Source organism: Anopheles aquasalis, chromosome 2 (assembly GCF_943734665.1).
Source record: "Anopheles aquasalis chromosome 2, idAnoAquaMG_Q_19, whole genome shotgun sequence".
Taxonomy (NCBI): Eukaryota; Metazoa; Arthropoda; class Insecta; order Diptera; family Culicidae; genus Anopheles; species Anopheles aquasalis.
In genome coordinates, this window is record NC_064877.1 from 72,110,262 (window position 1) to 72,138,146 (window position 27,885).

General features: G+C 49.4%; 1 protein-coding gene across 4 annotated transcripts in view; it reads left to right on the forward strand.

The window, feature by feature from the left end:
* Window positions 1-27,885, forward strand: part of LOC126581605 (centaurin-gamma-1A) — a 142,907-nt gene that overhangs the window by 89,453 nt on the left and 25,569 nt on the right. The window contains exon 1 of one of the 4 annotated variants that reach the window (XM_050245392.1): window positions 14,958-15,975. The exons of the other annotated variants lie outside the window; for them this stretch is intronic. Coding sequence (XP_050101349.1) covers window positions 15,807-15,975 — 169 coding nt within the window. The 5' untranslated portion in view covers window positions 14,958-15,806. Of the gene's footprint in view, window positions 1-14,957; window positions 15,976-27,885 lie in introns of those variants that run through there. 4 annotated transcript variants of the gene reach the window in all.

The window sequence follows — 27,885 nt, forward strand, 5'->3', positions numbered from 1 at the left end:
CCCGGCAGCATAACCAGCTCATAATAGAGCTGCAACCCCCCGCGCACACATACACTCACTGGAAAAAGGGTCCAAGAAGTCGTCGGAAGGCACCCTACACTTATCTGGACAGCTGTGCGCTAACGAGCTTCCCTTTTCCGGTGGATTCTTTTTTCGTTTCCGAATTTCCACCTTCCAAGTCGAGACCTCAAGGAGGAGCGAGTGTACCGCTTAACCACTCGGTAAAAGGATGCAATTGCACCCGTACACGAACGAACGAACGAACGAACGACGTCTTTTAAGACGACGGCACCATAATTAATTCCCTATCGACGACAACGCGGCGACGACGACGATGCAACGGGGGGAGCTAAGTGCTAAATGATCGTTCGCGTCCTTGGCGGTGGCGATCTCCTAATCGAGCAACACTGGCTTCACGTCACGCGGTCAGTCGCATGTGAATTTATGGGTAATGGTGCCGGAATTAATGGGCAGAAAACAAGCCCAACATGTGCACGTGCACCGTGGGCACGACTCTTCGCTGAGCATTAAAATAGATCGATCGGTCGAGTAAAAGGTAAAGGGTATCGGGAATCTTCATTTAGTCGTCGGAACAGAAATTTGATAAATTGATCAAGGAAATCCTTTTTTTTTTGTGTATAAAAAGGATAGAATTGTTTGTATTATTCCGATTGTTTAATCGCCTTCTTTATCTGCTTTACATTGTTCTATTTGTTTTCGACGAACAAACAAAGCAAATCAACCAGCATTACATGTTGTGATAGGTTCTTGTTACTTTATCTTGAATCCAATCTGTTGACTTTTATAATTAAGTAACTTCCCGTTTCATTTAATTTATATTGTTTTATCTACTTCACTTCTTAGTCTTCTCTTTTCTTTAGTGCTTCTATCATATTCCAATTGTAGGTAATACATTACTTGTTGGTTCTCTTTTCTTACCTTAATTCATCTACCTTGAAGTCCTTTCTACTCCACTTAAAAGGCATGAATTAATATAATGCAAAGCTCTTCTTCCATTTCATCATAGTCATAATCTATTCTACTGTTTCATCAGCTTGGGAATTACAAAACAGCCCTTCCGGCCACCGTGGCAACTTCCGTGCGCTTTCCATATGCATATCTGGGCCAGATAAAACTTTGTTAGAATGTTGGGGAAAAAAGAAAAACACAACTACATAAATCTGAAAACATCTTTTACCTCCGACGATGATGATGATAATGATGATGATGGGATATACAAATCGCCTCCAGATGCGACCACCGGGCTAACAAGGCATATTGCGGCAAGCAACATTACATTAGAGCCCACGATAGTAGCCATTTTTGCTTGCCCATCTCTCTCTCTATCTCTCCCTCACCCTCAGGGTCTAAATGCAGCATAGAATAAAGAAAAGTTGTACAACAAAACACTGGCCATGCTTTCTTCGATCCATTTGCCCACTCAGCATAAACGAGTCCGGAGCAGAAGAACTACTTTGTCGGGACATGGTACATTCTCTTGTCGGCCAGGCGAGGATCCTGCGATGCGTAACGGTGTCCTGGATGGAGGCCAGGGGAAAATGAAGGTTAGCGAATCTTTCCTCAGCCTCTCAGCGATAGGAACGTGGCACGCGCGTCCTTGTACGACCCCTCGGCGCCTGCTCCTCTCGGCACACCGTTGCATTTAAAACAGAATCGCGGCCTGAGCCCGCAACAGCAGCAGGATGGCAGTCCTTGAGATTAAAACAATCACCACCACCATCCCGCTTCACGGGTGCGCCCTGGTGATGAAACCGCGACCGCCATCAATTGCAGACCACCGCTGCTGGCAAAGGCAGCGGCAACGAAGGAAAGGAAGGACCGCGAACGGACACTACCCTCTTGTCTTTGTCAGCCCCTGCCGCGATCCTTGTCCCCTATTCTCGCGCACTCGAGAGCGAGAGACAGATCCATCGTCGCGTGGCACGTGGCCGCGTGTTTTCCTCCGGTGAAATGGGACACTCCGCGGGCAGCACTTCAGCACCATTCGGTGGACCGCGGAGGTACTTGAGTGAGCGCCAGTCCGGCCACGGATCGATCGACCACCGTCACTGCTGCATGGCGTACAATTTTCTGGTTCTGTTTGTTTGCTTCGCGCGCGCTCGCTAGCGACCCAAAGGTAAAAGCGGAATAACAAAAAAAAACCCATTAGATTCGCGCCGCTGCACACACTCGCGCGCGCGCGCGCGTTATCCTTTCCGCGGTCATTAAATGGGAAGAGTCTCTGGGATCTGGACGCCCATGGGATCGGGGACCTAAACAATCCTTTTTTTTTTGTTTTGTTTTTCTTCTACCTTCCTGCCGCTGGTCGACGATTGCTATTCGACGTCATGTGGACCATATTCATTTGGTCCCCGGGTTTGGGGTTGGTCTATCGGCGATGCAAATCAAATTAATTAAAATGCACTTTCGCCCCTTTGCGACGAGTCGCTGCTGCTGTGCCATTAGAAGAGAGAGAGCACACGCGGTGGTGGGTCCTTTTCGGATGCGAGTGAAAATGATAGGAAAAAGATTTATCATTCCTCGTCGTCGTTACACTGTAAAGGGTGCACTCGGCAGGTTAGCGTGGCGCCAGGCGACGAGGAGGAGGACGAATGGAAAGGATTAGAGTCCAGGCTCGGGTCGGGATAATGTCTTCACGCTTATTAAAACCACCTCACGGTGCAGTGCGGAATGCGGGTGCGCCAACCAGCGGGAGACCAGCGGTGAGGAGGAGATCCGATCAGATCAGATACGGTGTGCGGTTGTGCGCTGCGGCCGCATGGACAACGAGTTGTCGAGATTGTGCCAGCACCAAAAACCGGACCAGTGCGGTCCGCACCGGGGAAGGATAACGATCCCGATGAGTCTCTCCGCGCGACCAGCGGAGTCATGCTGCGAATGTATCGGGGTTCACCCGATCTCGTTGTGACCCCTGGAGGCCCCTAGAGACTCAGTGGATGATGATGGTGGCAGTGTCCTGGGGTGTCGTACGAGTACGGTGCGGGCTCCCCCGTTCGGTGGTGGTCAGAGGATGTCGCTAGGATTCGCTCCGGCTGAATGCGGGATACGAATAATAACTTAACTTTCGCCGCATGCGCATGATGGAGGGAAGGGGATTAGCGGAACCGGAATACCGGTAGTGTCTCCTTTTCTGCTTCGAATTGTCTTTATTTGCTGTTGGTGTATCGCTTTGATTATGGGACAAAAGCAACACAGCTTTTTTTATTTGCTGGCAGCATAAGCGTTTCATTTGTTGTTTGTGTTGTTTAAATACGGAAATATGTTGTATATTTGGAAATGTTTGCTTTATTGAATAATTATAATAATAGAATAGAATTATGTGGTGGTTTATTGCTATCATTATTGCTTCATATTTAGCTACCATTCCAACAGTGCCTTGCAATAGTTATTTCAAACCTTTCGCCAATGCACGATAGTAAATTTCATTGCATTCCATAGGCATTGTTTATCACAATAAGTTATCTAAAAATATGTTAAGCCATGCTAAATTCAGTCTAGATTTATAGTTGTAAATTAATATAATATCACAAAGTCAGTATTTTTGGAAAAGGTATAGTGCTAACTAAGCATACTGTATTCTTTGTGCCTTTTGCCATTCGTCTCTTTTTATGTGGGAAGTATTTAGCCTTGAAAAAACATAGCGTTACATTGGCTAAATATTTTAAAACTACCTCAAACTATAATAAATGAGAAAAGAATTAGCTCAACGCTTGATAATACTGTATCCTTTAGTTTGAGTTCCTCATTCCTAATACCTCAGCTGTTGAACCACCAGTACGATTTCCCGTACAATTGCTTATCAATCACCATTCAACCATAAGCCCTCGTGAATGCTCCAGTACTCCATACGCGATTGATTTGCTCATTGTGTTCCCATTTTTGCATTGATAGTTGCTCTCAATTCTCTTCACTTCTTGAACTACCTACCAGCAGCACCCCAGTACACACCGTTCAAATTGTAATTTACGATCACAAAACCCCCTGCGCCGTAACGGGAGCAAACTGTTTTTGTTTTGAGTGCGCTCAAGCAAACAAATGTGCAACAAATTTGGTTCCCAAAAATTTATGATCCCGCTTCGCTCATTCCCGCCGACGACGACCCTTCAGTCGGGGCGAAACAAACAACAACGGTGTTTGCATTGTGCACATCAACTTTGCGGGAATCGAATGGTCATGGTATGGGCCATGGCATAGCTCACCGGGAGTGGACAGCGCGTGCCCGGACCACCGTGATTATGAGTTTTGTCCAAAAAGGAAGCTGGACCACCGAACCCCTTTTCAGCCCTTTGTATGGAAAGCGAGAGCGAGAGTGCGTGATGGATATCATGCTGGGCGCTCCCAGCATATCCTGCGCCTCCATCGCGGCGCCGGCACGAGTCGGTCAGTCGTTCGGAGGATGTGATTGTCCAAATATTTTCCATTTTCCACTTTCACTGACCACCAGCTGAGAAGCAAACCGTCATATAACGATCGCTAGCCTGTCGAGCATAAATAGTGCAAAAAGGTGGAAGAGCGCAAGCGCACCCGCTTATGCTAACGAAGGGTTGATTCTCGCGCTCATTAGCTTCTTCTTCTTGTCCCGGGTGGGGAGGAGATGCTTGCAGCAATGCAACCCAGCAGGGAAGGTTACTGGCCACGCATCCGGGTGGTCATCAGTCAGCAGAAGGAGCAGCTGGACGCTAACAGTGACCGTCCGTTGCAGCAATATGATTGCACGGTTGATGCGTTGGACACACTCTCTGTTGGCCGCTCGGATGGGCGTCCGCGTGATCGATCGAAGGTTCGCCAGCCATCCGGCCGACTGGCCAGCGGGTCAGTCTAGGAATCATATTTTAATGATCAAAACAAACCCAAGGGTTGTCTCTCTACCCCTTCCCTTCTTGCGCTCTGGAGTATGATTAACTATGGTCACGCAAATGTTTGTCAACCGATCGATTTCAACTAGCGGAGCATAGCTGCTGCGCATAGGAAAGGGGCCGCCGCCCCCCGATGACCATCCGGTATTTGGTCGGTCCAGTTTTTCCGTTCAATTATTTCGACAATCAAGGGGTGAGGAGGGAGTAGCGAGAGAAAGAGAGGAAGGGGTTGCCTGGCGAAGCGGAAAAGGGAAATTGAATCGAGATGAGGTGGTTTTAATAAGCTGCCGTGTGCATGTATGAGCTAAGAGAGGAGAAACAAATTGCACCACGAACCTCCAACGTACACCGTTGGATGGTTATGAGTTTTTGGGTTTTTGGGTGAGGGAGGCACTAGCGCTCCACCACATAACGATCGTCATGATTGCGTTCAATTAGGAGCACGGATGCATGCGATAAGGATGGTTAAGAATGAGGACAAATTGCTCGATACAGCTGTCAGCGCGTGATCTACGAGGAAGTAATTAACATTAGCGCTGGAAAGAGTAAGAGGAAGCAGAGGGCTGTGGGAACGTTCTAGGGCGGGGGTGATTTGATGTTGGGAGGGAATGAATGAAAGGGATTTTAATCACGTATCGTTATGAACGGTCCGTTAGGTGTCTCTTGTTTGTACTCGATTTTCTACGTCGAATGTGAAACTCGTTGGTATATGTTACTGGCAGCTGAATGATTCCTTTATATCAGGTGTAATCATGGACTGATTCGCATTTTTAAACGACGTAATTTCTATTGGAAGTTGAAAGCAACGAAGTTTGCTGCAACGACTCAAACAACTCTAGGATTTTTTAAAGGATGGTTTTCTTTTTTTCTTTTGAGAGTTGTTTTGCCTTTGATAAAACAGAAACATTGCAAGATTGTTTATGATTGTTTTCTTTTGTTGGGAGTGATTTTGCAGGAACTTAATCATGTGCGTTCAATCCATTTTATTTGATGCTTTTTACTGCCTTTATTGAATACCAAAAAAAACTCGTTCAATAAAGGTTATAAGACAACAATAAGCTACTTATTTGATTATCAAGTCCGAATAGCGAGTATAATCCGAATAGCTTTAGAACATACCTTTTTGTGTAACGTCTAAAATAAATAGCATCTAACTAATGCATACAGCTAATAGTTACTACTGGTTGATAGCAATTTGGTGTTAAAATTTGACAGTATTTCATATAATCCTAAGACTAGTTCCATGTGATCTATGATTTTATTCTTAAAACGATACTTTTACCGTAGTCCTGAAATGATTATTTGATGGAAACTTATCAAATCCCTGCTGAATAGGTTACCGGATAGAGGCGCAAAGAGACTCTCCAAGCTCTCTACTAATGAAGAAGTCATAAAATTAAATCATTCCATTGTCTCGACGAATTTGGCACCTCTTTCTCTCGCGCGCACTTTGAAGCACCCATTCTGCATAATATCTTTGCGTGTGCGCACCCGCCTCGCGTCTGTGTGTATCGCTATTTCCGGGTTTAAGCAACAAAATAGAAACATCAATCATATCACCTTCACGCTCGTACGATCATACTTCAGCTGGTTCACGTAACACGCAGCACCTCCGCCCAGTAGCATCACATCACCCCGTCACTTCATCGCTTGTTCCGATGCTCTTATGCCGGGCGTCGTAGCCCAGCGCCATAACCATATCATATCGTTGATAGGAATCGTAAATTTCTTGGCTGGCCCTCAGTGGCCAAACCGCAGCCCAACACGGGGGGGGCCCAACTGAAAGCTCATATTCGGTGTTGATGGCGCTTCATCATACCGCGGGTTCCCCCTCGGGGGTTCTCCTTGTAACTATTGTTCTCCCGGGAACACGATGCTGCGCACACCACGTAGCATAAAAGTGCCGTTCCGTCGCTGGATCATCGTCTTCACTCCCTGCTCTCTCTCTCGCTCTCTTCGGCGCTTTGCTCATTAACTGATAGAGAAGAATAGGGCACCAACCGTGGGCCCAACCGTGGCACATCCTAGATAAGCTACCGTTTGCTGCCAGCACGAGCTGGATGCCAGCGAAAGCATATGCTCCGCGTGCCCCATTAATTAGCCAGCGCCACCGACGCCACCAAACCGGTTGGTTGGTTCGTGCGCACTTTTCGCCACGCGATTCCCGTGCAGAATTCGTGACTGAATTTCAAAGTGGCCCCGACGGTCTGGTCTGATCGCTATCCTCCTATGCCCCGCTCGCTCACTCGCTAAACTGTGCGTTGGTTTGGGGTCATTGGCGCCCCGCCCGCAGGTGGCCTCGCCCGAGGTAACGAAACCCCGGAACTTCCGTCGAGCGGTGTTGGGAATTTGATTGTTTGGTTGTTTGCTGTGCGAGCATCGGTGAGCTGTCAGACGAGGTGTCTTCCTGGTGCTTTTCTCTGCTAAGGAGGGTAACGAGAGACGCCTTCACTAGAAGCCACAGTCTGTGGTGATGATCCACCACCACCGCAACACACGCACCTGGTCTGGGTTTCTTCCAGCAACCGAAAAATGATAAAGACTCGGTATGCGTGTGCTCCCGCGCCCTCAAATCACGATAACGGATCCAAGATAACAAACATATGAGAGGGTGGGACCCATCAAGCAGCCGCCAGAGTTCGAAGATCGCAGCTGACTTGGGCTCTGCAAGGTGAAGTCTTAAGACACGACCCCATATTGTTGAGAAACAGGTCTACCGTGTCCGTAGCGAGTCATCGGAACCGCTCCACGGCACACGGCGCACTTTCTAATGCTCCAGCGGAACAGGAGGAACCAAGGTGAGGCAGATGATGACACAACAACGTCGCGTGGCATCCGTCGGTGCGGAACTAGGCCTCCAGTACACACGCCACCGACGCCACCGCACGCACTGCACGCACGCACTGCACGTTTATGGATGTGCTTGTTCGAAGCAGGAAAGCAAATCGTCTGTGACCTCGCTCTCGGTGGTTTGTTCCGCTTTTCTTCGTCGACAACGACGGGCCGGCCACCAAACAAGCCTCCAGCGCACAGATTTACGGTGATAAGCAGTGATTGCAGTGCAGTGGAACAGGAAGGAGGGGGCTCCACTTGTGTCAATTGGGTCGAAGTTGAAGTTGAAGTGCCGTGCATTCCATGCAGGAGAATGATTTAAGGGAGAATGAAGGCGCTTTCGATCGATATCGATCGAACCCGGTTCCGATTGTCGATCTATTCGATTGTCGTCATATGTTACTTATGTAAATCACGCCGTTGCACCCTCCTTACCTTCTTACACCTTTTTTTTATTGCCCAAGACGTTGCGCACCCCGAAGAGCCCGATCTTTGACTCCTCTCTAATTAGATGTCACAATATGTGCAGAGGTACTGCAACCCGTGCCATGCCAATCGACCGTGAGCATAAATCTTTACATCCGTCAATCCCCCTTCCCCTCGATCGAGTCGGCAAACCTTCAGATTGCCATTCCCCGAGTTCGCGATTAGCAATCGAATATGTTTTGCATCGCAAATCCCGCATCTTATGCAGATCGATGCAGAAGATCGGGTAAATGAAGGGAAATGGGTTAACTCGGGGCGTAACTCCGATAATTACGCATTCGTGGCCGCCACACACAGTCCATGGGAAATCCCGGGTGCCAAAAGGGTTCCTGGTCCCTGTTTCACTCGCGAAACATGCGGATGCGCCGGATGTTTTGATCCCGGAAAGTGGTCCTTGACTTTGACTGGCACACCGAAAGGAGGAGAAGAATATTGGATGTAGTATAAGGTCCGTTCATCCCAAAAACGAAAGGAAAACACCACAAGGGAGCCATTTCGGAAGTTCGGAACCAATATCGAAATTATTTGGCTTGGATTTTCTCCTTTTTCCAGCCTCGACTGTTACTCCGGTGCGTGACCAACGCATCCGGAGGAAAGTGGCAATAAACTGTGTGGCTACTCCATCATGTGGCGCTTTGCGCTGGATGGAAAGCGAAAAGGCGACCCACCGCGTCACGCTTGCATCGCCGATCGGTGTAAATCACACAATTTTACGACACATTCCGACAAATTGGTCCACGGTGCGCGCAACGAGCGCATAAAATGTATGACATACCGTGTATGCTGTGGCTGCCGCAATTCTGTGAGCATCTGGGAATGATGTGGCTCCTTGCAAGAGACTGATCTCAGACGCGAGGTCACGATGCCCTGATGTTCCGTGAAAATCGATCGATCCAACATCCCCGGGACATTTTATGGCTTGTCTCGTAATGGTTTATGGGCTCACCGGAGATGCGAGATGAGTGTGTTTCGCGAAGTGCTCGGCTTCAGCGGGTATCATGAGCGTAATGAGATGTCGTACGCGGCCAAAAGTAAATAAATTCCAATAAATGTCAACAAAAAGTGCAATTAAATTTCACGCCCCTCGGGAGACCGGGCGAGGTCGAGAGCACCGGGCAGCAAGGCAGGAACTAGTGATCGGTGTAAGAAAATGCTGCATCTCCAAGACGACACCCAGCTCACGGGGACAACATTTAGAAGTTGTGGAATGATATGTTGAGTTGTGTCGTGGAATTTGCGTGAAATTAATTCTTTCCACCGCAAAAAAAAACCACTGGGGACGGAATGATGTTTCCGTCGGTATCGCGAAATTGGCAAAATGATCGCATCGAAATGATCTTCCACGCAATGCACGCACCCCTTCTCTGCATTTCGCTGCGTGTGACGACGCCCCTCGGTGATGCGGATGCGGTCTCTTGAGGCGAACACGATTAAGGATTTGGCAAAGGCGTGCCAGGAGAAAAAAACCCTTTTTTCCCTGTTTCCCGACCGACGCCACGATGCTGTCGCCTGGCAGATGTAGGTCAATGCGTCTTCTTCGATGCCGAAGCTGAATGGGAAACCGTTAGACAGGCGTCGCATCCTTATCATGTGGTCCTCTTGCAGCTCCTTCTCTCTGTGGAACCGTTGGAAAAAGGGTTTCGCATTCGCATCATCGTCTCTCTGCGTGGCACCGAAATTGCTGTTTGTACATCAATTTGGAACTAATCGATTTCGATTATTGGCGTCTAGTGATCAGGCCCGGCTAGCGACGATAAGGATCTTCCCTTTTGCCCGCGCGATTCGCAAGCTCGCCTTTGCTGTCCCGTGAAAGGGTTAAGACTGTGTCCCCCTTTCTTTCAGCAGCCAGCAGGGTGGGAACGAACTCTGACGAAATGAACAACCAGGCCAAGCCCGCACACAACACTCGAGCAATCAGATAAATGCGATCTACCAGCACCACACCGCCACAACCCCGTGCGAGATCGATCGATGCTTGATGATGATGATGATGCCCGGTGATTGTGTTGACGGTACTGAACCGATAACATCCAAATTTGCGAAACGAAATTCGGTCCGGCAGGCAGGCCGACGACGTAGATGGTGCTAATGTGATGGGATCTGCGTGTTTCGCTTTTCCTTTTTTTTTGTGCGCCTCCTCTCGACTGACGCGATACAAATTTACTGTCCTAATGATGTTCGGAGAAAGACTCACCTATTTTTTTTTTTTTGCTTGTCGATCAATCAGACATCCTTCTACTGGGGTATCACCTGGCGGTTGCATCCTTCGTTTTTTTCATCTACCGCTCACCACACTAATGGAAGGATAATCTTCGCACGTGAAGTTCTAATGAACACCAGAAGAGTTGGGTGGAATCTAGAAAGTAGTTTAATATCTTTTCTTTCTTCGATACTTTGGACACATAATCATTTGGATTCGGAGCAAAGTTTCTACAAATTACCTTCCATCGTCAAGAATCGGTCTACGAAGAGCGCTGACGTCATAAGCGTGTACCAGCACAACCTAGCACACCGAACATTATCGATGCCAACCCACTCGAACCCGCGGTTATTGATATACTTTGTCGTGAAAGATTGGCCAAAAGTTTTCGTGAAAGTTTTCCTCCTTTCAGAAAGAAAAACAAAGACAAAACCATCTTGTCCACTGCTCTTCTTTCCTCGCTCTCCGCTGCTCTACTCTTGGCCGATTCGGAACGGAAAAAGTGCTACTTCCTTCTTCATATCGATCGGAGTGCAATTATCGGTGGGACGCGGATGGTGGATAAGATAGTTCGGTCGGTTCGGTTCGAAAATAACTAACTTTATGCGCCCTCTAGGTCCAACGAAATTCATTGCGAACAGATCTCATTTTCGGGGAGGAAGTTTTCTCCGTTCTCTAGCATCGCCGGCTCGCCACGTACCTGCTGCAATCACGGGGAACGCTCGTCCGGGGATAATAAATGCTGGATGCTTGCTTCTGGGTTTTTGCTCTCGAGCTCATTAACGATGGTTGCTGGTGCGTTTATTGCATGCATGTACGAGCATGTTCTCTGGGGGTAGGCTCCCTCCCCTCGCTTATTATCAGTTGGTTGCGTGGGGGCAACGTTTGGGTCTCGATTTATTGCCTTTCGTTGCGCGTTTGTTACACGTGCCGGCGATGACGTGCGCTGCTCTAGGAATCCCTGTTCCGCCCTGTGAGCATTCGGCGTTCTTGGTGGTTGCTCACGGGTTTTTTTTTTCTTTTCTTTTCGTTCTTTCTTTATCGACGTCGGCCTGCTATCAGCCTGTGTGCTACCTAGCATTTGAGGAATGTTTCAAGACGATTGCTCGTGTGCGCTGCCGCCTATCAGCCCGTTTCTGGTTCCTTGGCCCTAGCTTCTGGCCGTTGTGATTGCGAGGTTTGCCATATGTAACTCCCCGCATGCATCGCTATCTCTGCACTTTGCTCTGCAGTGCTATTTTTGGTTTTTTTTTTCATTTGCCTTTCTCTTGTGGTTGTTGCGTCATACTTTGCGTCGATTCCGAGCTTCGTCCAAGATTCGTTCTCGCTTGGCCCCCATCCTAACGTCAAAAAAGGGGTAGTCGAATTCTGCTTTCTCTCCTGTCTGGCATAATGACAATGATTACTGTCCTCAACCGTAGGTGCCTATCTGCAAATGAGCCAATTACCGCCTATCTTAAGCATTCGCTTCTTCGTTCGTTCTTGTCCGTCATCCAGTGCCAATTCTTGGAGGGGACAATTAATTGCCGAAACCGATACAGTGACGAAAGGGCACAAAATGACGAGCCCCTTAGCTTCTTCATCAGCGAGGGTCATGAAGAAGAATCATCGTCATAACTAAAACAAAAAAAACAAACCCATGACCACCACCTGGACAGGAGAAAAACACTTGCAATTATTTAAATTTTATCATCGATTGACCCTTTCACGGCAAGAACAGAGGACGGAGAGAAAGAAAAAGCTTAAAGGAGGGCACTTTTAACCCCTTTCTTTTGTGTCACAGCAGATTACGACCGTGTCTGGGTGTGGTGGATCTCGGTCACAAACCCCTAAATTATGTCTTTTCTTTTCGAGCCACCTCTGTCATCTCGCTTTTAACGATGGACTGCGGAAAGGTGATACCCTTATTATGGTGGCCAAATTATGGGCAAACAATACGGTGACGATCAATTTTAACTGGCCAAATGAGTTGCGATTACATGCATTTCTAGATGAGTGAATATCGTTACGAAAGCGTGCGGCCTAAATTGAAATCAAGAGGTTTTAATTCTATCAGGTGTTGAGATAGGTGCTAGTTATCGAAGAAATTCGTAGCACTTCACTGACTTTTAACTAATGTACTATTTTTATGTCGTTCCAGGTATGATTTCCCTTTAAACGTGACCATTTCGTTTACGCAACGGCTCCAGGAAGGGGTATCAGGAGGTAACGTTTGAGTGCTTCTCAACGAGATAGCCGCTTGACTTTCTTTTCAATTTCAAGCATCAAACTTGTAGCAATAGCGTTAAGAGGGATCTCCTTCGTCATCCAAATTCATGAATTGTTAATTGTGCTGCGCCTTCGCTTCGCTCGCTTCAAAAAGAAGAGATAACCAAATGACAAATAAGGGCTCTCACTCCTTTTACTGAAGCAAATGGAAAAAAGATTTCCTGTGAACCGATGTGTTAAGGAGCATCCCAAAGAGTCCCAATTCTCACTTCCTGCATCTTGAATCGAGACGAAAGAGCGGAAGAAATACCTTCATTTTCGGGCCTGTAGCTCCGATTGATCTTTCGAAAATCCCTCTTCAAGCATAAAGCACACTTTTGTAGATCACCATTGGTGTAATCGTTCCAACAATAACCGGTTAAGCCACGATCCGATCCACGGTACCGGATCCCGGATCAAATAGTTCTGTTTTGTTGGGCACGGCTTGGCTGTTCGAAAGAATTCCAGCTCGCCCCCCAACCCAAGCCCAAGGGTCAGCAAAAGAGGATCCCGCAAATACCTACAAATCACGATAACCCACGCAAAGGAAGGAGCGAGGAAACCGGCTAGTTGAGCCCTTTTTACACACCCTCCCCCATGCGGCTCAAGCTGCGCGATCATCGCGAGTCGTCGGCCACTCTAGAAGATCTCGTTCAAGGTGTCGTAGTAGTGGGCTCGTAGGCGACACAGCATCCACCGGCCAGGGACTGTCTGTATCAGCCTTCCCGATATGGTAATGCATGTCCGATGGTCAGTTTGCTTGGCCTCGCACCGTCACGGCGTCGACCACCATCGGGAGGTGCTTCTCGTTGCTCGGATTTAGGTTTTTATTGGGATGGCAATTGAATCTCGTGTGGTGATGCCTGCAGCGTCCCAGTCGCTGTGTGTTGAGTTGGAGTGGGTTTTGGAGACGAATCCTCCTGTGCCAATGCTCCGCAAACCGGTCCGTGAGTCAGTGTGTTTGTCTGCCTGGTGGCTGCCTGGTGATGGCGTCGATGAAAGGTCAGCCGGTGCTGTGCACCACATAGACTAGGATTTCAAGAGCAAACCCCTTTCACGTTCTACTCGAACTCGGCAGATTGGAGCGTGCAGAGACTTTAAAGGAACAGGCCTTTATCAGGAGAATTTGAATATATTTTCACAAAAATAACATTAATTACGATTACTTTCGTTTTAATGCAATACGTAGCTCAATGCTTTCTGTTACATTAGGCTTAACGACAAAGAGGCGAGCCACAAGATAAGTGTGTCAACGTGTCTCGTGCCGCCTCGTTGACCGGGTCAGGTTATTCACCTTCTCGCAGGTCCAGGTCCAGGGGACCAAACCCATCCCGTTTGGCAACAAGTTAGAAACCCTTCCGGATTATAAATCACCTGGGATTATTCTTTTTCTGTTGTGTTGCCCCATTCACCATCATCAACCTACGCGCGCGCGCCGCACAGATACACACAGCGAGGTGAGAGGACTGAGTTTTCATTCTCGGTTGGTGCTGTTGCTGCAGCGGAATTCTAAAGTTCAGATCAAGGGGGTGCATTTCCTTTTTTCTCCTTTGTCTATTTTGCTTTGCGCGTTCTTCGTTTGCAATTACAGTTGCAACTGGGCATTCAATAGTTATTGGTATCTATTTTTAAAGTTTGCTATTTATTTAAGGCTGCTATCACATGTTTGAGCATATTTTTTCTATACCATGCACCGGTTTGTACGTCCTTGTATTTTACCTTTACTCATGTGATAGTACTACACGACCAATATTCTGAAGATATCATTAATAAACATCAGATTGATGCTCAATCGATGATTCCTTTTGATGGAGCAATTTTAAATTTCTTTTCCCGTCAGTAGAACTTGAAATTTCATCAAAATAATCCCCTATTGCCTCATGGTTATGTGGTTTTCTATGCACAGTCGAGTGTCGCAGCGAGCGGTTGGATGAGTAAAATCGACTCGGCCACTCAGTTGAGATCGGCTGGGGTTCGGAAAAGATCGGTCCGGTCACCCTCGTGAGTTCCAAGTGGCCCGAGAGAGCATCATGTTCGTTATGCTGTGCTGAGCATAGAGAGAGAGCATAAAAAGCATAAACCAGCGATCGGAAATTTTCTCTGGAGGTTCGTTCAGCACAGCATAGCGAACATGATGCTCTCTCGGGCCACTTGGAACGAACCGAGAGAACCGGTTGTGGTTCGTGTTCGAGTTCGGATCGGATCGGATCGGATTGTACGGCCGAACTGAAGGTGAGGTGATCCGAATGAATGGACATGCCGGTTCAGCCCCATAGGAACATCAAGAAGCGAGGGGCCGCGAGGTTCCCGTTCAGTCGTTGCCGGAGCAGGACGTGTTTTTACGTCGCTGCAGAAATTCAAAGTTATCTTCGAAAAGTTATCTAAATTCACCCACATTTAGAATACTCGGAAACGATAACGTGGTGTGTTTTGTGTCTGAGTTTTTATACCTCGTGGTTTGTGACAACGGGGATTACACCGGGAAGTGAAATTTCGGTTCGGATTTAAAGTGGAAAAGAAAATTGGAAGGAAAATCTATTCGCCCGCTACTCGGATCTGTGCCAAAGTTAGCGAACGTGACGAAATTAACTTTATCGATCCGCAGCACACCTTGACGCGGGGAACGCGCGAGTGACAACATTTCTAATCTTGGATCGTCCGCCGCTAGTGCATCGTGAAGTGCACCACAGCTCGGTCGATTGTAGTTTTTGTGGGTGTCGCTCTTGTGCACTTCCGGGCTCCTCGCAGCCTCCACGCCCTTTCTCGGAAGCCAAACAGTTTGTCCAAGTGTTGCAAGTGATCTAATCGGTGCCAAAGATGTTTTGTTGGTGAAATAGAGCCCCTCAAGGGTATGCAAATGTGCAGCGAATCGAAAGCAGTAATGCAATTGTCGCAGCGAATGCAGTGACCGTGAAGCCGGTCAACGGAAATCAAGCCAAGTGTCGCGCCAAGTGCCAAGTGCATCCCGTTCTAAATATTGTCCGAAATGGCACCATCACTTTAACCTCTTCCGGTGACATTAAGAACAAGGTGGCCCCCGTTTTAGGGTCTTCTAGAACTCGCCGCGGCCACAACACAGTTTTGCAAAGAAGGAGAAGAACAGGAGAAGAACTGCACCGCGGAGTGCCAATTGCCAACTCAACCAACCCAAAACCGCGGCCAAAATGACGATGCTGGCAGTGAAAAATTTCTTCCTCCCGGAGCGGAAGGCGCCCCCGGAGGCGCCCAAGTTTAGCCGCATGCCGGAGGCTTTCCTCCGTTCGATCCGGCGACGCTCGTTGCGCATCAAACGACCGAAGACGGTGATTGTGGAGCGGGAAAAGCGTAAATCAGGTAACTACCCCCCCCGGCCTGTCCTGTCGTCCAGGCAGAGCGCCGGCCTGCAAGGTGTTAAAAGATTCCCAAACACGCAAATCATCGATCGAAGCTTTCGTCCACCCGGGTGGGTGGTGGGATTTCAATTTCATTTCAAGGACAAACATCGCACATCACGCCACAGTGAGCGGTGTGGTGGTGTTGGTCCTTGCGCCTAATGATGATGAGGTGTCATCGCAAATGGCGTTTTTAATGAATATTAATCATCCTCATTTTCGGGGCGCTCCGGGGAGGGGGTGGGATCATGGGAAAAGCAAAAAAACCGGGCCAAACCTGTCCGCTAGCATCGCTTCCTTTCGTGGTGGTAGTGAAGGTGATTGCCATCACGGAAAGTCAACTCTTTCTGTGCGAAAAAAAACATCATTACACAAAAAGTTATCTCTCTCCCCGTTACCCCATTCGTTATCACGATTCCCAGCACTGCCAAAGGCGCTGAAGGGGACTCCATCTGGCACCGGAGTGTTGCTGTTGATGGTGCCAGCGTTTTTGCGAGATGATTAGACGTTCGCTTGGATCGTTCGATGGTCACAAACACAAAAAAAAAAACGACGACGACGATTTCATTGTGGACCGTCATCGTCGTCGTCGCCATCATCGTCATCTCATGCAAATTTGGCAGCGAGCCCGCGACGCCCCGTCTATCACACGCAAACACATACTCACATGTGTCTGGCACATGTGTCTGGGGGTTGTTGTCTCTAGGAGAGGAAACAGTGGACGGACTGCTTCTACTTTGCAAGTCCACTCTCTTAAGACTTCTTGTCTTCTCTTCTCCGGCGCGACAGAAGACGCTAGAGTGGAGATGATTATGATGTCGCGACAGACGACCACGCGGCGCTGGTGTTACGACGAGGCCACCCCAGCAGCATGCTTTCGTAAGTGAAATGCATCACTTTTTGCTATCCCCCTTTTTGTGGAGCCAAACCTCGCGCAATCGTCGCAGACTTATGTGCTGGTCGCTGACAACGACGCGAGAGAGAGAGAGAGAGAGAGAGCCACTGAAAGGGAAACCATTGGCCATCTGTTTTGCGAACTCTTGCGAAGTGAAATGTTTTCGGATTTCCGCGACGCAAAAAAAAACCATAACTCGCTCTGCTGATAGCAAAAGAGGGCCTGTAGCTCAATGCAATCACCCGCGGTTAGCGAGCCAGCGAACATGTTGACCAACTTGCAGTGATGCCACCGCGCAAGATAACGCACTACTAGTCACCCCCGGGGGGGGATGGAGTGGCTCGTGGTTTCAGCCGGCCAGCCGGTGGACCGGCCGGCACTGATAACACCGCCAGTGCATAAAAGGGGGAGCAAAAGATGGAGGAGGATGGAAAAAGGGGCAAAGAAACGTGCTGCGTGCGATCTGGTTTGTTTGATAAGACCGCGCGCACGCGCGCACACAACGCCTCGGAGCAACATGTTTGATGTGTTTTTTTTTTATTAATTTCATTTTTCTTTTTCCCATTTTTTTTGCGCCAAATGGGAAGATAAGATTTCAATCGTGGAGAAGGCCGCCATGCTCGGTACCTTCGCGCCCTCTTATCACCTCACCGTGAAGCGCATTCGCGAATGCGCGGACCATCGGCTCGTTGAACCTGAAGCGCACAATGGAGCAATGTAGCGTTGAGCTGCAGAAGAAAGTTGTGTGGAAAAGTGCGCGTGAAAATTCCCTTTCGCCGGCTCGTGGCCTTATCAACAATTACCGCAGACTTTTGTCGCTGGCTTCTTACTTTCACCATTTCTCGACCAGAGCAGCTGCTGCTGGTCGCTGCTAGGAAGGTTTTTGGTGAAGAAATTTCATGCTCATTATGGCATCACCGGGAGTAACGCACGCATTCTCGGTCTGTCTCTCTCAGCTGACCGTTGCCAATTGACCGATTTGCAGCCACATTATCGGCCCCGCGTCCAGTCCTCCGGGGGTGAAAGTGAATCTGTGGAGCCGGCTGCCAAGCCAGGCGTTCCTCCGAGGTCGAGAATTCGGATCGGAAGAAGCTCTATATCTGTCCGTCTGTCCGTTCGTCTGTCCGTTTTCTTTCTTCTTACTTTCTCTCCAACGCGCCACACGTTGAAGGTGAAAATATGAATTTATGACCTTGAAGGCCCCCGTCTGGGGCGATTCGATCCGCATATCCTCACGCAAAGTGCTGCACGGACGGGCTGCTGTTGCGCTGCTTCCGGTTCTCAGCTTCCGCACGCCTGAGAAAGGAGAGAAAGGAAAGGGAGAAGCTACGGGGCAGTTGCGTTGGCAGATGATGTCACTCGTCACCGAATCGATTCGCTTTGCGCGTTCGAACCGCTGCGGTGTTGGTGCCGCATCCGTTCCGTTGGTTGGACCGGAAGCCATTCTTGAGCGCCGAAGGTGGTCCGCAGGACAGGACATCAGACGAGCAGCGCGGGCATATGTTACGCATACGCAATTACGTGACCAGCCACATCAGCCGAATCGTTGTAACGTTGCAACGCAATGGCCCTTGAGTAAGGGATTTTAATGCTTGCTGGAATGTAGTGTTCCTTTTTCTACGCCACCCTTACGCGGTACCTTATGTGGAGGGGACCCCGGAAGCGAATATTTAGATTTATCTGATCCGAAGCACAGGAAAGGATTCCCTTTCTTTCTAAATATTTTATTGACTTGCTGTCCAAGAGTCCAGCACCTAGTGGACACCAAAAGACCTACAGAGATACTAACAGACTGCGGTCTGTGTCCTCGTTGACCTGGCTTTCGATCGATTGTTTTTAGCATCAACTTAAGTCCTTCATTGCGCCAAACGCGACACTTTTGTTGAACCAACATCGCTTTCAGCAAAACCAAATGCGGATTCGCTACCCGTTTGGGGCGATGTTACGATTTCGTTTTGATGAACCACCGCTCCACCATCCGCGATTTTGGGTGGTTGTGTTTGTTTTTTTGTTTGGTGGAACCTTTTACTTCCCTTCTTGACTCTGCACCAAAAACGCAAATACGGAAACGTGACCTACAATGAGAGACCCAAAGGAAAGCGGCCCAAAAAGCTGCCAGAAAAAAAAACGAACCAACCTGGAAAGCCGTAAGGTGCGTTTCACTCACGCACGAAAAACCAAAAGAAAACATTGGCGCCAGTGGCTAAATGGCGCATACACATCGTCTTTCTCGGCCCCAGAACCACCCGAGTGCCGTCCACCCAACGGCCGGGCACGTCACACCGAAGGAAGCAAACAAACAAACAAACTCTACATCATTTTGCATAATTTAGTTGTTTTTTCCGGCACATTGTCGCATCGTAGAAAGTGTCCCACGGTGAGGATGAGAAGGGAACCTGGCTGGACCCTGTGGCCGATCCAATTATGATTTGAGTGCCGGTTGGGCGAAGCAGTGACCTTCCTTCTTCAAGCACGCACGTTCGACGCTGCAGGTTATTACAGAAGCAAAAGAAGCGAGTAAGAATGCTCACTGATAAGCAGAGAGAGACACACACATCCACGCATGTGGGCCTTTACGCAATGTGCAGCACACCCACGGCCCACGCTCCAGGGTTGACCTTATGCTCGGTCAGTACCACGCTTACGTCGGTACGTTGTGATGTGATTCGCACAAATTGAATCCCAAATTATGAACATTAGCACACAGACAGACACCCAGGCACACCGTGTGGCCAGGGTTAGTGATAGTGATGTCCACTAGTTCAATTGAGCTCCGGCCACGACCGCCTGCGGATCTGTTGACCAACGCATTACACCGGTGGGGTGTTCCGTCGCCATAAATTAACCACTTCCTTCCCACACATCCACTCGCACAACACCCGTGGTGACATTCAAACTATGCGCAACCATGGTGCACGAGATTCCTTCACGTAGCCCCCACGCAATCGCCGATCCGATCATGGTGGCGCCTTCAAACGGACTTCAAGCTTCAAGATGTCATTTTGTGCTTCAAAATTCCGCCATCGTGAATTCCTTCCGCGTCACAGACCGGGCTGCTGCTGCTCGATGCACGATGCACAATGCGCACCCTTCACGCATCGCACAAGAGTCGCGTCCCTTTTTCCCAAGCGACAATCAAGGACAATGACAACCCTACCTACCGGAGGAGATCGCAAGAAGATCTCGAGCGAGCGAACCCAAGACGCTGCGGCACCCTTTTAGCCTTTAGCTCCACCCCTTTCCGTGGAAGAAAATTGCATTTTCGGAAGGTGCAGCAGCAACCAGCCAAGTCGCTTGATTGCATTGCCAGATGAGAATAAAATAAAGGAGGAGAGAAAGAGAGATGTTGGTCAGGATTCTCCCTCGGAATGGAATCTGTCGGAAGTCCAGGGGCATCGACTGCGAACGTTTTCATCCGGCAAATGGCGCAGAGCTAGAGCGAGCGTCAGGAAGTTCCCTTCCACAGGAACAGTCAGCAATCACGTGACTCGAACAGCGAACCTTCACCGTAACAGGATTAGCCTCGAATGGTTGTTGAGGTGCACGTGGTCGCCGAGCGCTTCTTCTGTTTTAGAATTAAAAACCAACCAACAAAAAAAAAGGGTCCTAGAACAGACACCACGACAGATATCCCCAAAGTGGGCCAAAAAGGTACTGCAGAAGAAGCACGAAAGGTCGAAGAAACAGGCAGAAGCCGGAGAATGTGGGTGCCAGAGCTGACAGAACAGAAGAAGAAGGGGGCGTTGTAGAGCGTTGTGGAAGAACTACTTCTACGGCGACGATGTGCAGGCAGGTAGCTTCCGTGCTCAGCCGGGGACAGCTGCCGATCGCTGTAGCGCGTCCGGAAAAAAGCGAAAGAAAACGGAAAAGAAGAAGCAGAAAAGGATACTCCCGGGGGCGCACTCCCGATCAGTTTCTGGCGGTGTGCAGCGGGCCAATTTAGATGCTAATTAAAAGAAGGATCGTCTCATCCGGACTCACTGGACACCGGTGGACACCTTGTAGTGGTCCCTCGACGTAGTGGTGTGCGTGTTTTTTTCCACCGCGTGATGTCATTGAGTGGCGTTGGGCGAATTACATGTTTATGTGCGTGCTGCGTGCCTGCTCCTGGGCACGATCAGCATGATGATGATGATGATCGCGGTGAAGGTGACGATGATGATACCGGGAAACAGCTGTTTTTGGTTAAGAGCCGTTTCGTTTCGTTTCGTTTCGAGTAGAGCGGGAGTAGGTCAGGAGGATTATCCTTCATTTACGACGATGGAGGCGGTCGCTTCAGGCAGCTCCTCCAGATATTCTCGCTTTGGCTCGGAGCGATGCGAGTTGCGGGAGATTTGGATAAGCTCGTTTCGGATTATCCCGGGACTATTCCATTCCGATGTTTTACTTTTAGGAAATTTATGTGTTTTTGCCAGAAGACACACCTTCGCTATTTGGCTGTCTCTCGCTTATGGCAACGGATTATTCCCCCGGAGTGTCCCATGGCGGATGGTACGTGCTTCATTTCGTGTTCCTCAAATATTATGAAAAGTCTTCTCGTCCACCTGACCTCTGACAACTGATGAGCCCCACGGAGCGGACATGTTAGTGAAATGGAAAATTATTTTTCTGGAAAACTAATTACGAGACGCGACAGGAAATCATCGGAACAGCCCCTGGTATTGGAAAGGATGTCTCGCATCCGAAAGCATCTTCTGGGAATCCACTGCCGGAATCTTCCAGTACTCCGGTCCGCTACGTCGGCATCGCAACGGAAATTGCGATTTATTATTAGATCACGGAACGCTGAAACGGACCGTGGAATGCTCGTTCGTTTGTTGTTTGCTTTCCCTCAATCCGCCACCAAGACATCCGCCTGCCCGGCCCCTGATGGAATCACTTGTCAATCGTCGCATCGTCGATCGAACGTCGATCGAGGGCGACGAAAGACGAAGAACCCGGATCCGGATTGACAGGCGTGTACTGTCTTGGCGAAACGATTAATCGTTTCGAAAGAGAGCAGCTCTGTGCCGAACGATGAACCGGATGGACGATGGAAGCGATAAGGATATGTGCGCGAAGCGATCAACGGGCGCCAGGACAAACAGGAGGCTACATCATTAGCGACATAATTTATGCTCACTTTCGTGCCCGTTTCTCCTAAACAATTCCGTCACATGAAGCATCTGCAGCATCTGTAATTCATCTCGGGCTTCCTAACGCACGCCATGGTTCGCCTCACTTCCGCTCACTCATGAAGAGACGACCGGGCGACCAATTCAATCCATTTCAATTAGTGGCCGCAATGGAGCGGAGCGGAAAGCGCGCGGTGTAGAACCGGAAAACACGACGAGCGCATTCCATGTCCTGCCATACGCCACTCTCATTAACTTTCAAGTGCGGTGTATGTGGTTCTGTTACCACGAGTGCACTGGTTCTCCGATCCGGCTCACGTGCATCCCTTCGCAGGATGCATCCCGACCACGATATCACCGCGAGTGCATCTCGTAGAAGAGCCTCAAGGTCTAGTCCTGCAGCCTGCGCGTTTAATACGGTTGACATCTTTCTTAAGAAGTTCGCGGTCGCGGTTTGTGGAACGTGAAACTGGCCAAGAAGCAAATAAGGAAATGAATACAAACTCCCTGGCCACTCTCTACGCAACCGACCATCCGGGTCCGGTTTTGTGATTGATGGGCTGAGCATCACAGGCTGGCCACTATCTTCATCCTTCCATCTCGATCCGTCCAGCGCAGGAAATGCGGAAATGCTTGTCCACAGCAGCTGGTGCTGCGCTTGGCCTGGCCTGGCCTGGCCTGTCCTGTGGCCACCGGTTTGTGACCCATTGTGTCTCTCGTGTGTACTGCGACCCGGTTTGGCGACAAATTGACATTATGCTCATGGCTCAACACCCCGCGCCGCCGACCCATGCATACAAAAAGGTATATGATTATTATGGTTTATGCTGAATGATTCGCAAACGTGTGCGCTCGCGCCCCCTTTCCGGGTTCAGTTGGTGCTTTAGGTTCGCTTTGAAATCATTTTTATTACTTTATATCAGGCGCCCTACGCGCGCGCGCGCGCGCGCTCCTCCGCTCCGTGTGTTTTCTGGGCCCGGGCAGCAATTAGCTCATATTTCATTGCCATTTATGAGGTTGCGGGACGATAAAAATCATTTCTGCCAAGCCTGCCAGCCAGCCAGGACATTCGTCGTGCGTCATTTCTCTTCTGGCCCCTGGTGGTGAACGGGTAACTGGCGCACACATTCATGGGTGCGCAGGACAGTGAGAAGGTCCTTCCGGAATGGACACTGTCCACGATGCATGAAAGAGGAAAAAAGGGAACAAAGCATCTCTCTGTCCTGTCTCCTGGCTCCTGGTTCCTGGGGTCCCTGCTCACCCCTCCTTTGTGTTACGAATCTCCCTTCTCCGGTTTGTCCGTTGCCCGTGCATGGAATTTCGTTTCATTGGCCGCACTTTATAATTGTATTATTACAGTTATTAAAACCATTTTTCCTCCTCCTCGAACCCCCCACCCCCGGAGGCGAAGTCAATTCAGGTGGTCCAGCAGAATGTTCCTCCACGGAACGCCGATTTCGAGCGATTCCGGACCAGCGCGGTGAACCGTTATCGCGCGATTCCCGGGTCTGCAAAACCGTCGTTCGTGGCGACCAGCGAGCTACGCTAATTCGTTCCACGTCACATTTTGCATTTTCGCCAATGTCCACCGCGGCGCGGCCCCCTTGGTTTTCTGTCACATTCTCAATCGAACTGCAAGCGCACGTTCTGCGCACCATAACTGTCAACCACCGTACAGTACACGCCTCAACCTTGCGCCCTCATCTCCCTCCGGGGGTTGCAAAAAGGACACCCTAAAACGGAGGGTGTAAACACATTTCATTAACCTTCCACGTCCGATAATGTAATAACGGGGAGAACACGCGGTGGCTGATGATCCTCTACACGTCAGCGCTGACAAATGCAATGATTGTCAAATATTTGACGTATGCTAATCGCAGACAGGCCATCATACGATTGGCGAAGCGTGTCCGATAGGGATTGCCTTTTTGCTGTGATAACCGTAGCGGTCGATGGTGATGTGCGGAGAGAGGGCAATAATCGAATTATGCACGCGCTCGCGCATAAATGGTAATGAGGCGGCGCGAACGCGGCATGAGGCGCCACACCTTTTGCGTTAGCAGCATTATCACCAGCACCACGTGCGGCCAAGTGAAAGCGCATCTATTCAAATCTCCCGTCTCTTATGTTCCTCTCGAACTTCTGTTTTTTGCCGTTTTCTTATCACGGTCGCACGAGATTTGCTCACCGTTTGTGCAATTGTGCAAACAATTGTTTTCCTTTCGCCCTAAGACATGACTTTCACTCGCTGGGTGTGTGGCGTGGCAGTTATCCCCTGGGCGGGGTGATCAAACTTAGCTGCTCGATCCCTTCATGTTCCAGATTGCCCGCTGACTCGCTCGGAATGTACGCAATAAATTCTCAATCCACAAAAACCCAACTGTGAAAGGATGCAGCTCGAGACGAGCATCCGCAATCAACGCAAAGATGCGCACGCACCTCCGGAAGTGATCGCACGCAGTGACACTCTTCAATCAAAACGTAACCGAGAGAATGTCACCTCACGCTGTGCGCTACTCGAAGCTCCGCAGCGAAAAATCAACCGGGTACCAATGTTTGCACATGGCAGCCCATCATCAAATTGCTGGTTTTTTTTTTGGGTTGAATCGCAGCTCATTTCTGCGCGCCAGTTTGGCTCTGGTTTCGCACTAAGAAGCCAGCAAAACGGACAACACGCAACCTCCGGGAGGGCTCAATCAAATACACAGACACAGACACGGCACGGCATCAATCGTCGTCCTTTCTTCGGAGGTTGCCCTCGAGCACAGGAGATCGATTTTGCTTTTCCTCCTTCTCGGATTCTTGGGATTGGGAAACGCACCGGAGGGTGAAAGTGAACCGATGAGCCGATGCTCCGGAGGGAACTAGGTGTGATAGTTTATGGTGACAGCTTTGTCACCTTTCGCTTCCTCGTTCCTGCTGCCGCTGATCAGGCGCATCAAACAGTGCAACGGTTTGATCGGATGATTTTATGTTTCTTTTTTTTTTGCTGAGGCTGCTGCTGCTTTGGCTGCTTTGGCTTCACATCTTGGCCACATGCGTTCCAATTTACTCAACTTACTACGCCCGGAGACGACGGGGGGTGACTCGGTGGAAGAGAGGCGGAAGAAAGGGACACACCAAGCGGGACATCAATCGCATTAGATCATACTTTATGCACTTCGGCCTCGGTTTCGATGGAACCATTTTTGTCCACGCAACCGCGCCATGCTCATCTTCTTCTCCTCTTTGGACCTCTCAATCAAGCGCCAGCGGCAAGCGGTATTGGTCGAAGGAAGCAGCTAAGGGCGTCTGTTTGTCTGTAGGACGGAAACGGAAAGGTTAATAAATTTTAAATGATCATCAATGTCCTTTTTTTCTGATGCGACGCGGTAGGAGTCGCGCTGTGGGCCTTTGTTAGTAGGGAGGAAACGAATGAGAAAGTGCCGAGGAAAGGTTTTTAGAGACATTGATGGAATCTGAATAAAATGGCCTAGAGATAAGTAAGGAAATGGATAAAGTGCTGCAGTGCTGTACTTTTAGACAAATCAAATCCTTTCATTCCTCTTGCTAATTGGAACCACGGCACGTTGCTTCTCGAAAAAAACAAAAAAAAACTCTGAAAAGGACGTTTACGATCTTTCCAGTAGAATGGTTGCAAAAACTCTTTTTGGAAAAAGTTTCCCAAAAAAACAATCTCGCGAATTTTAATTCTTCCCAAAAAACGCCCTCAGGCTCCTGGCTGAAACCGAATCCTGTGCGCAAGTTTACCGACCCAGAACGCCTCAGAGTTGGTCTCGCGCGTAAGCTCGCTCTTTCCCCCTTTTTCCCGATGGCTCTTCCGAAGATGCTGCCACAGGTTAAGAAGTAATAAAACTAACGATCAAGCCAGCCGGTCGCGCCTTTTTTGGCCAAAGCCTAGTACTTCGGTGGTCACCGGGCGGGTGAGCTGCACTCGGCAACAACTTTGAGTGGAATTTAATTTGCGCAAAATATAAATTTTAAATTGAATTGCTTCAAGCTGGCTGCTGGTTGGTTCGGTGCTCGGGGATGCGAAACCCGGTTTTCTTCGTGTTGAGCGCGCGCTTTTCTTTCGTTCCCCACCCGAAAGGCAGGCACATGTGGCAAAGGATGTTTGTAAGGATTCCATAATTCGTAATTCGTCCATAACGTTCGTTGCCTCCTTTTTTGTCTATCTCTCTGTCTCTCAAGTGCCTCAAGGAGGATGGATGGGCCACCGTTATTATTCAGTAATCGGTACTAGGACCATTCCGAGGCGCACACAGACGTGTGCGCTCGCTAAGCCCGCTCAGAGGATCGCGCACAGGATGTGGAAACATGTTTCCGCCGCTCGAGGTTTTAATGTACGCGCGCGCATACAATATGAGGCATTGCTAGGGACGACGAAGCATTGGAAGACCGCCGCATTAGAACCCTGAGCTGGTGATCGAGTTTTCGCAGGCCAGAGAGAGAGAGAGAGAGAAAAAGAGCAAGAGGATAAGGACCGGGATACGATGGCACCGGCACTAGCACTAACCAAGCACCAGCAGTCGCTCTAAAAGAGAGGGGGGGGTTTAATGCGCGAAAATTTGGAACTCGTTACAGTTATGAACGTTAATTATCATACTGCATTAATGTGCTGCTAAAGGATGCGTTAAATTGTGAAATGAAAAAGGAATCGGAGGAGCGCGCGCGCGCGCCCGACGATCCTTTTGGGCTGCCAGGGAATGCTCCGGCGCGGCAACGCGGGGACACACTCTACAAGTTTGGCAAGTTTTTGGCGATCGCTTGCGGGCATCGCGGCGGATCCGCGACGAATTGCGTTCGTCCTGTGCTGTCTTTTGATGAATGGCCATATCCCGACCGAGGCCGAGGCCAAAAACGACCTAAACAACGTGACCGACCGACCGACCGGAAAGGAAGAGCCATTATGGTGGGGTGCCATTTTTGGCAAACATTAATGTTTTAATGCGGCTATGTTGTTGTGCCCGTTTGGTTGTTGATTTCGTTTCGTTTTGTTTTTTTTGTCGTTTCGTTGCCTTTCCTTTCCTTTGCGGGCCCTCCGAAGGCCAGTAATCTGGGCAAATGTTTTGATTTATAGGTTGTTTGAGGGGCAATTTTTATTAATGATCCCTTTTTCTCTCCATTTCGTTCTTCTCCGGTTTTAGGTAAGTGGCGCAGCGTCCTAGTAATAGTAGCCAGCGGCCAAGGGAACCACGCGGACGGACAAACGGCGGAACAGGCTTCACAAGGACACTGTCTGGTGTTGACGTGGTGATTGCTGGCATTCGCTGCTCGCGTGGTTCTATGTGCTACATTGTATGGTGAACCCTTTAAGTGGACAACAGAGACGGTGACACCCAGCGGGAGGTACTACAGAGCTGCCAGAGTAACCATGTGTTAGGCGGGCTGTGAAGAGGCAAAAGATGCTGTGCGCTGCTGCTGCTGGTGATTGAATAGGGCCACCACAATTAACGGTCACCATCGGAACCGGAACACGCCCCATGTCCGTCGCCTGTTTGCGACCTTTGCAATTTGTCACCTGAATTAGCGGCCACCCGCTGGGATGGCCACTTCACGACGGCACACACCCTACTGCCGCCGGTTCGTCTGGTTGTGATGGCTGCGAAATGGCCCTGCTTGTGGCCCACAGCAGGACATCTTCTCTCGCGTCGTATCGGAACAAGAAACGGAAAGCGACTTACGACAATGGCGAGCTCTGTCGGCATCACAGGCAACAGTGTCGCTCGCTGTAGCTCTTCGAGATTCCCGCGCGACACGTTAGCGATTCCTGCTTATATTTTGTTCGCGGTGTCCCTCCGCTTCTTCGTGGCCATCCCTTCGCGATCGCGAAGTGCATTCCAACGCACCGAGAGCTACGTTT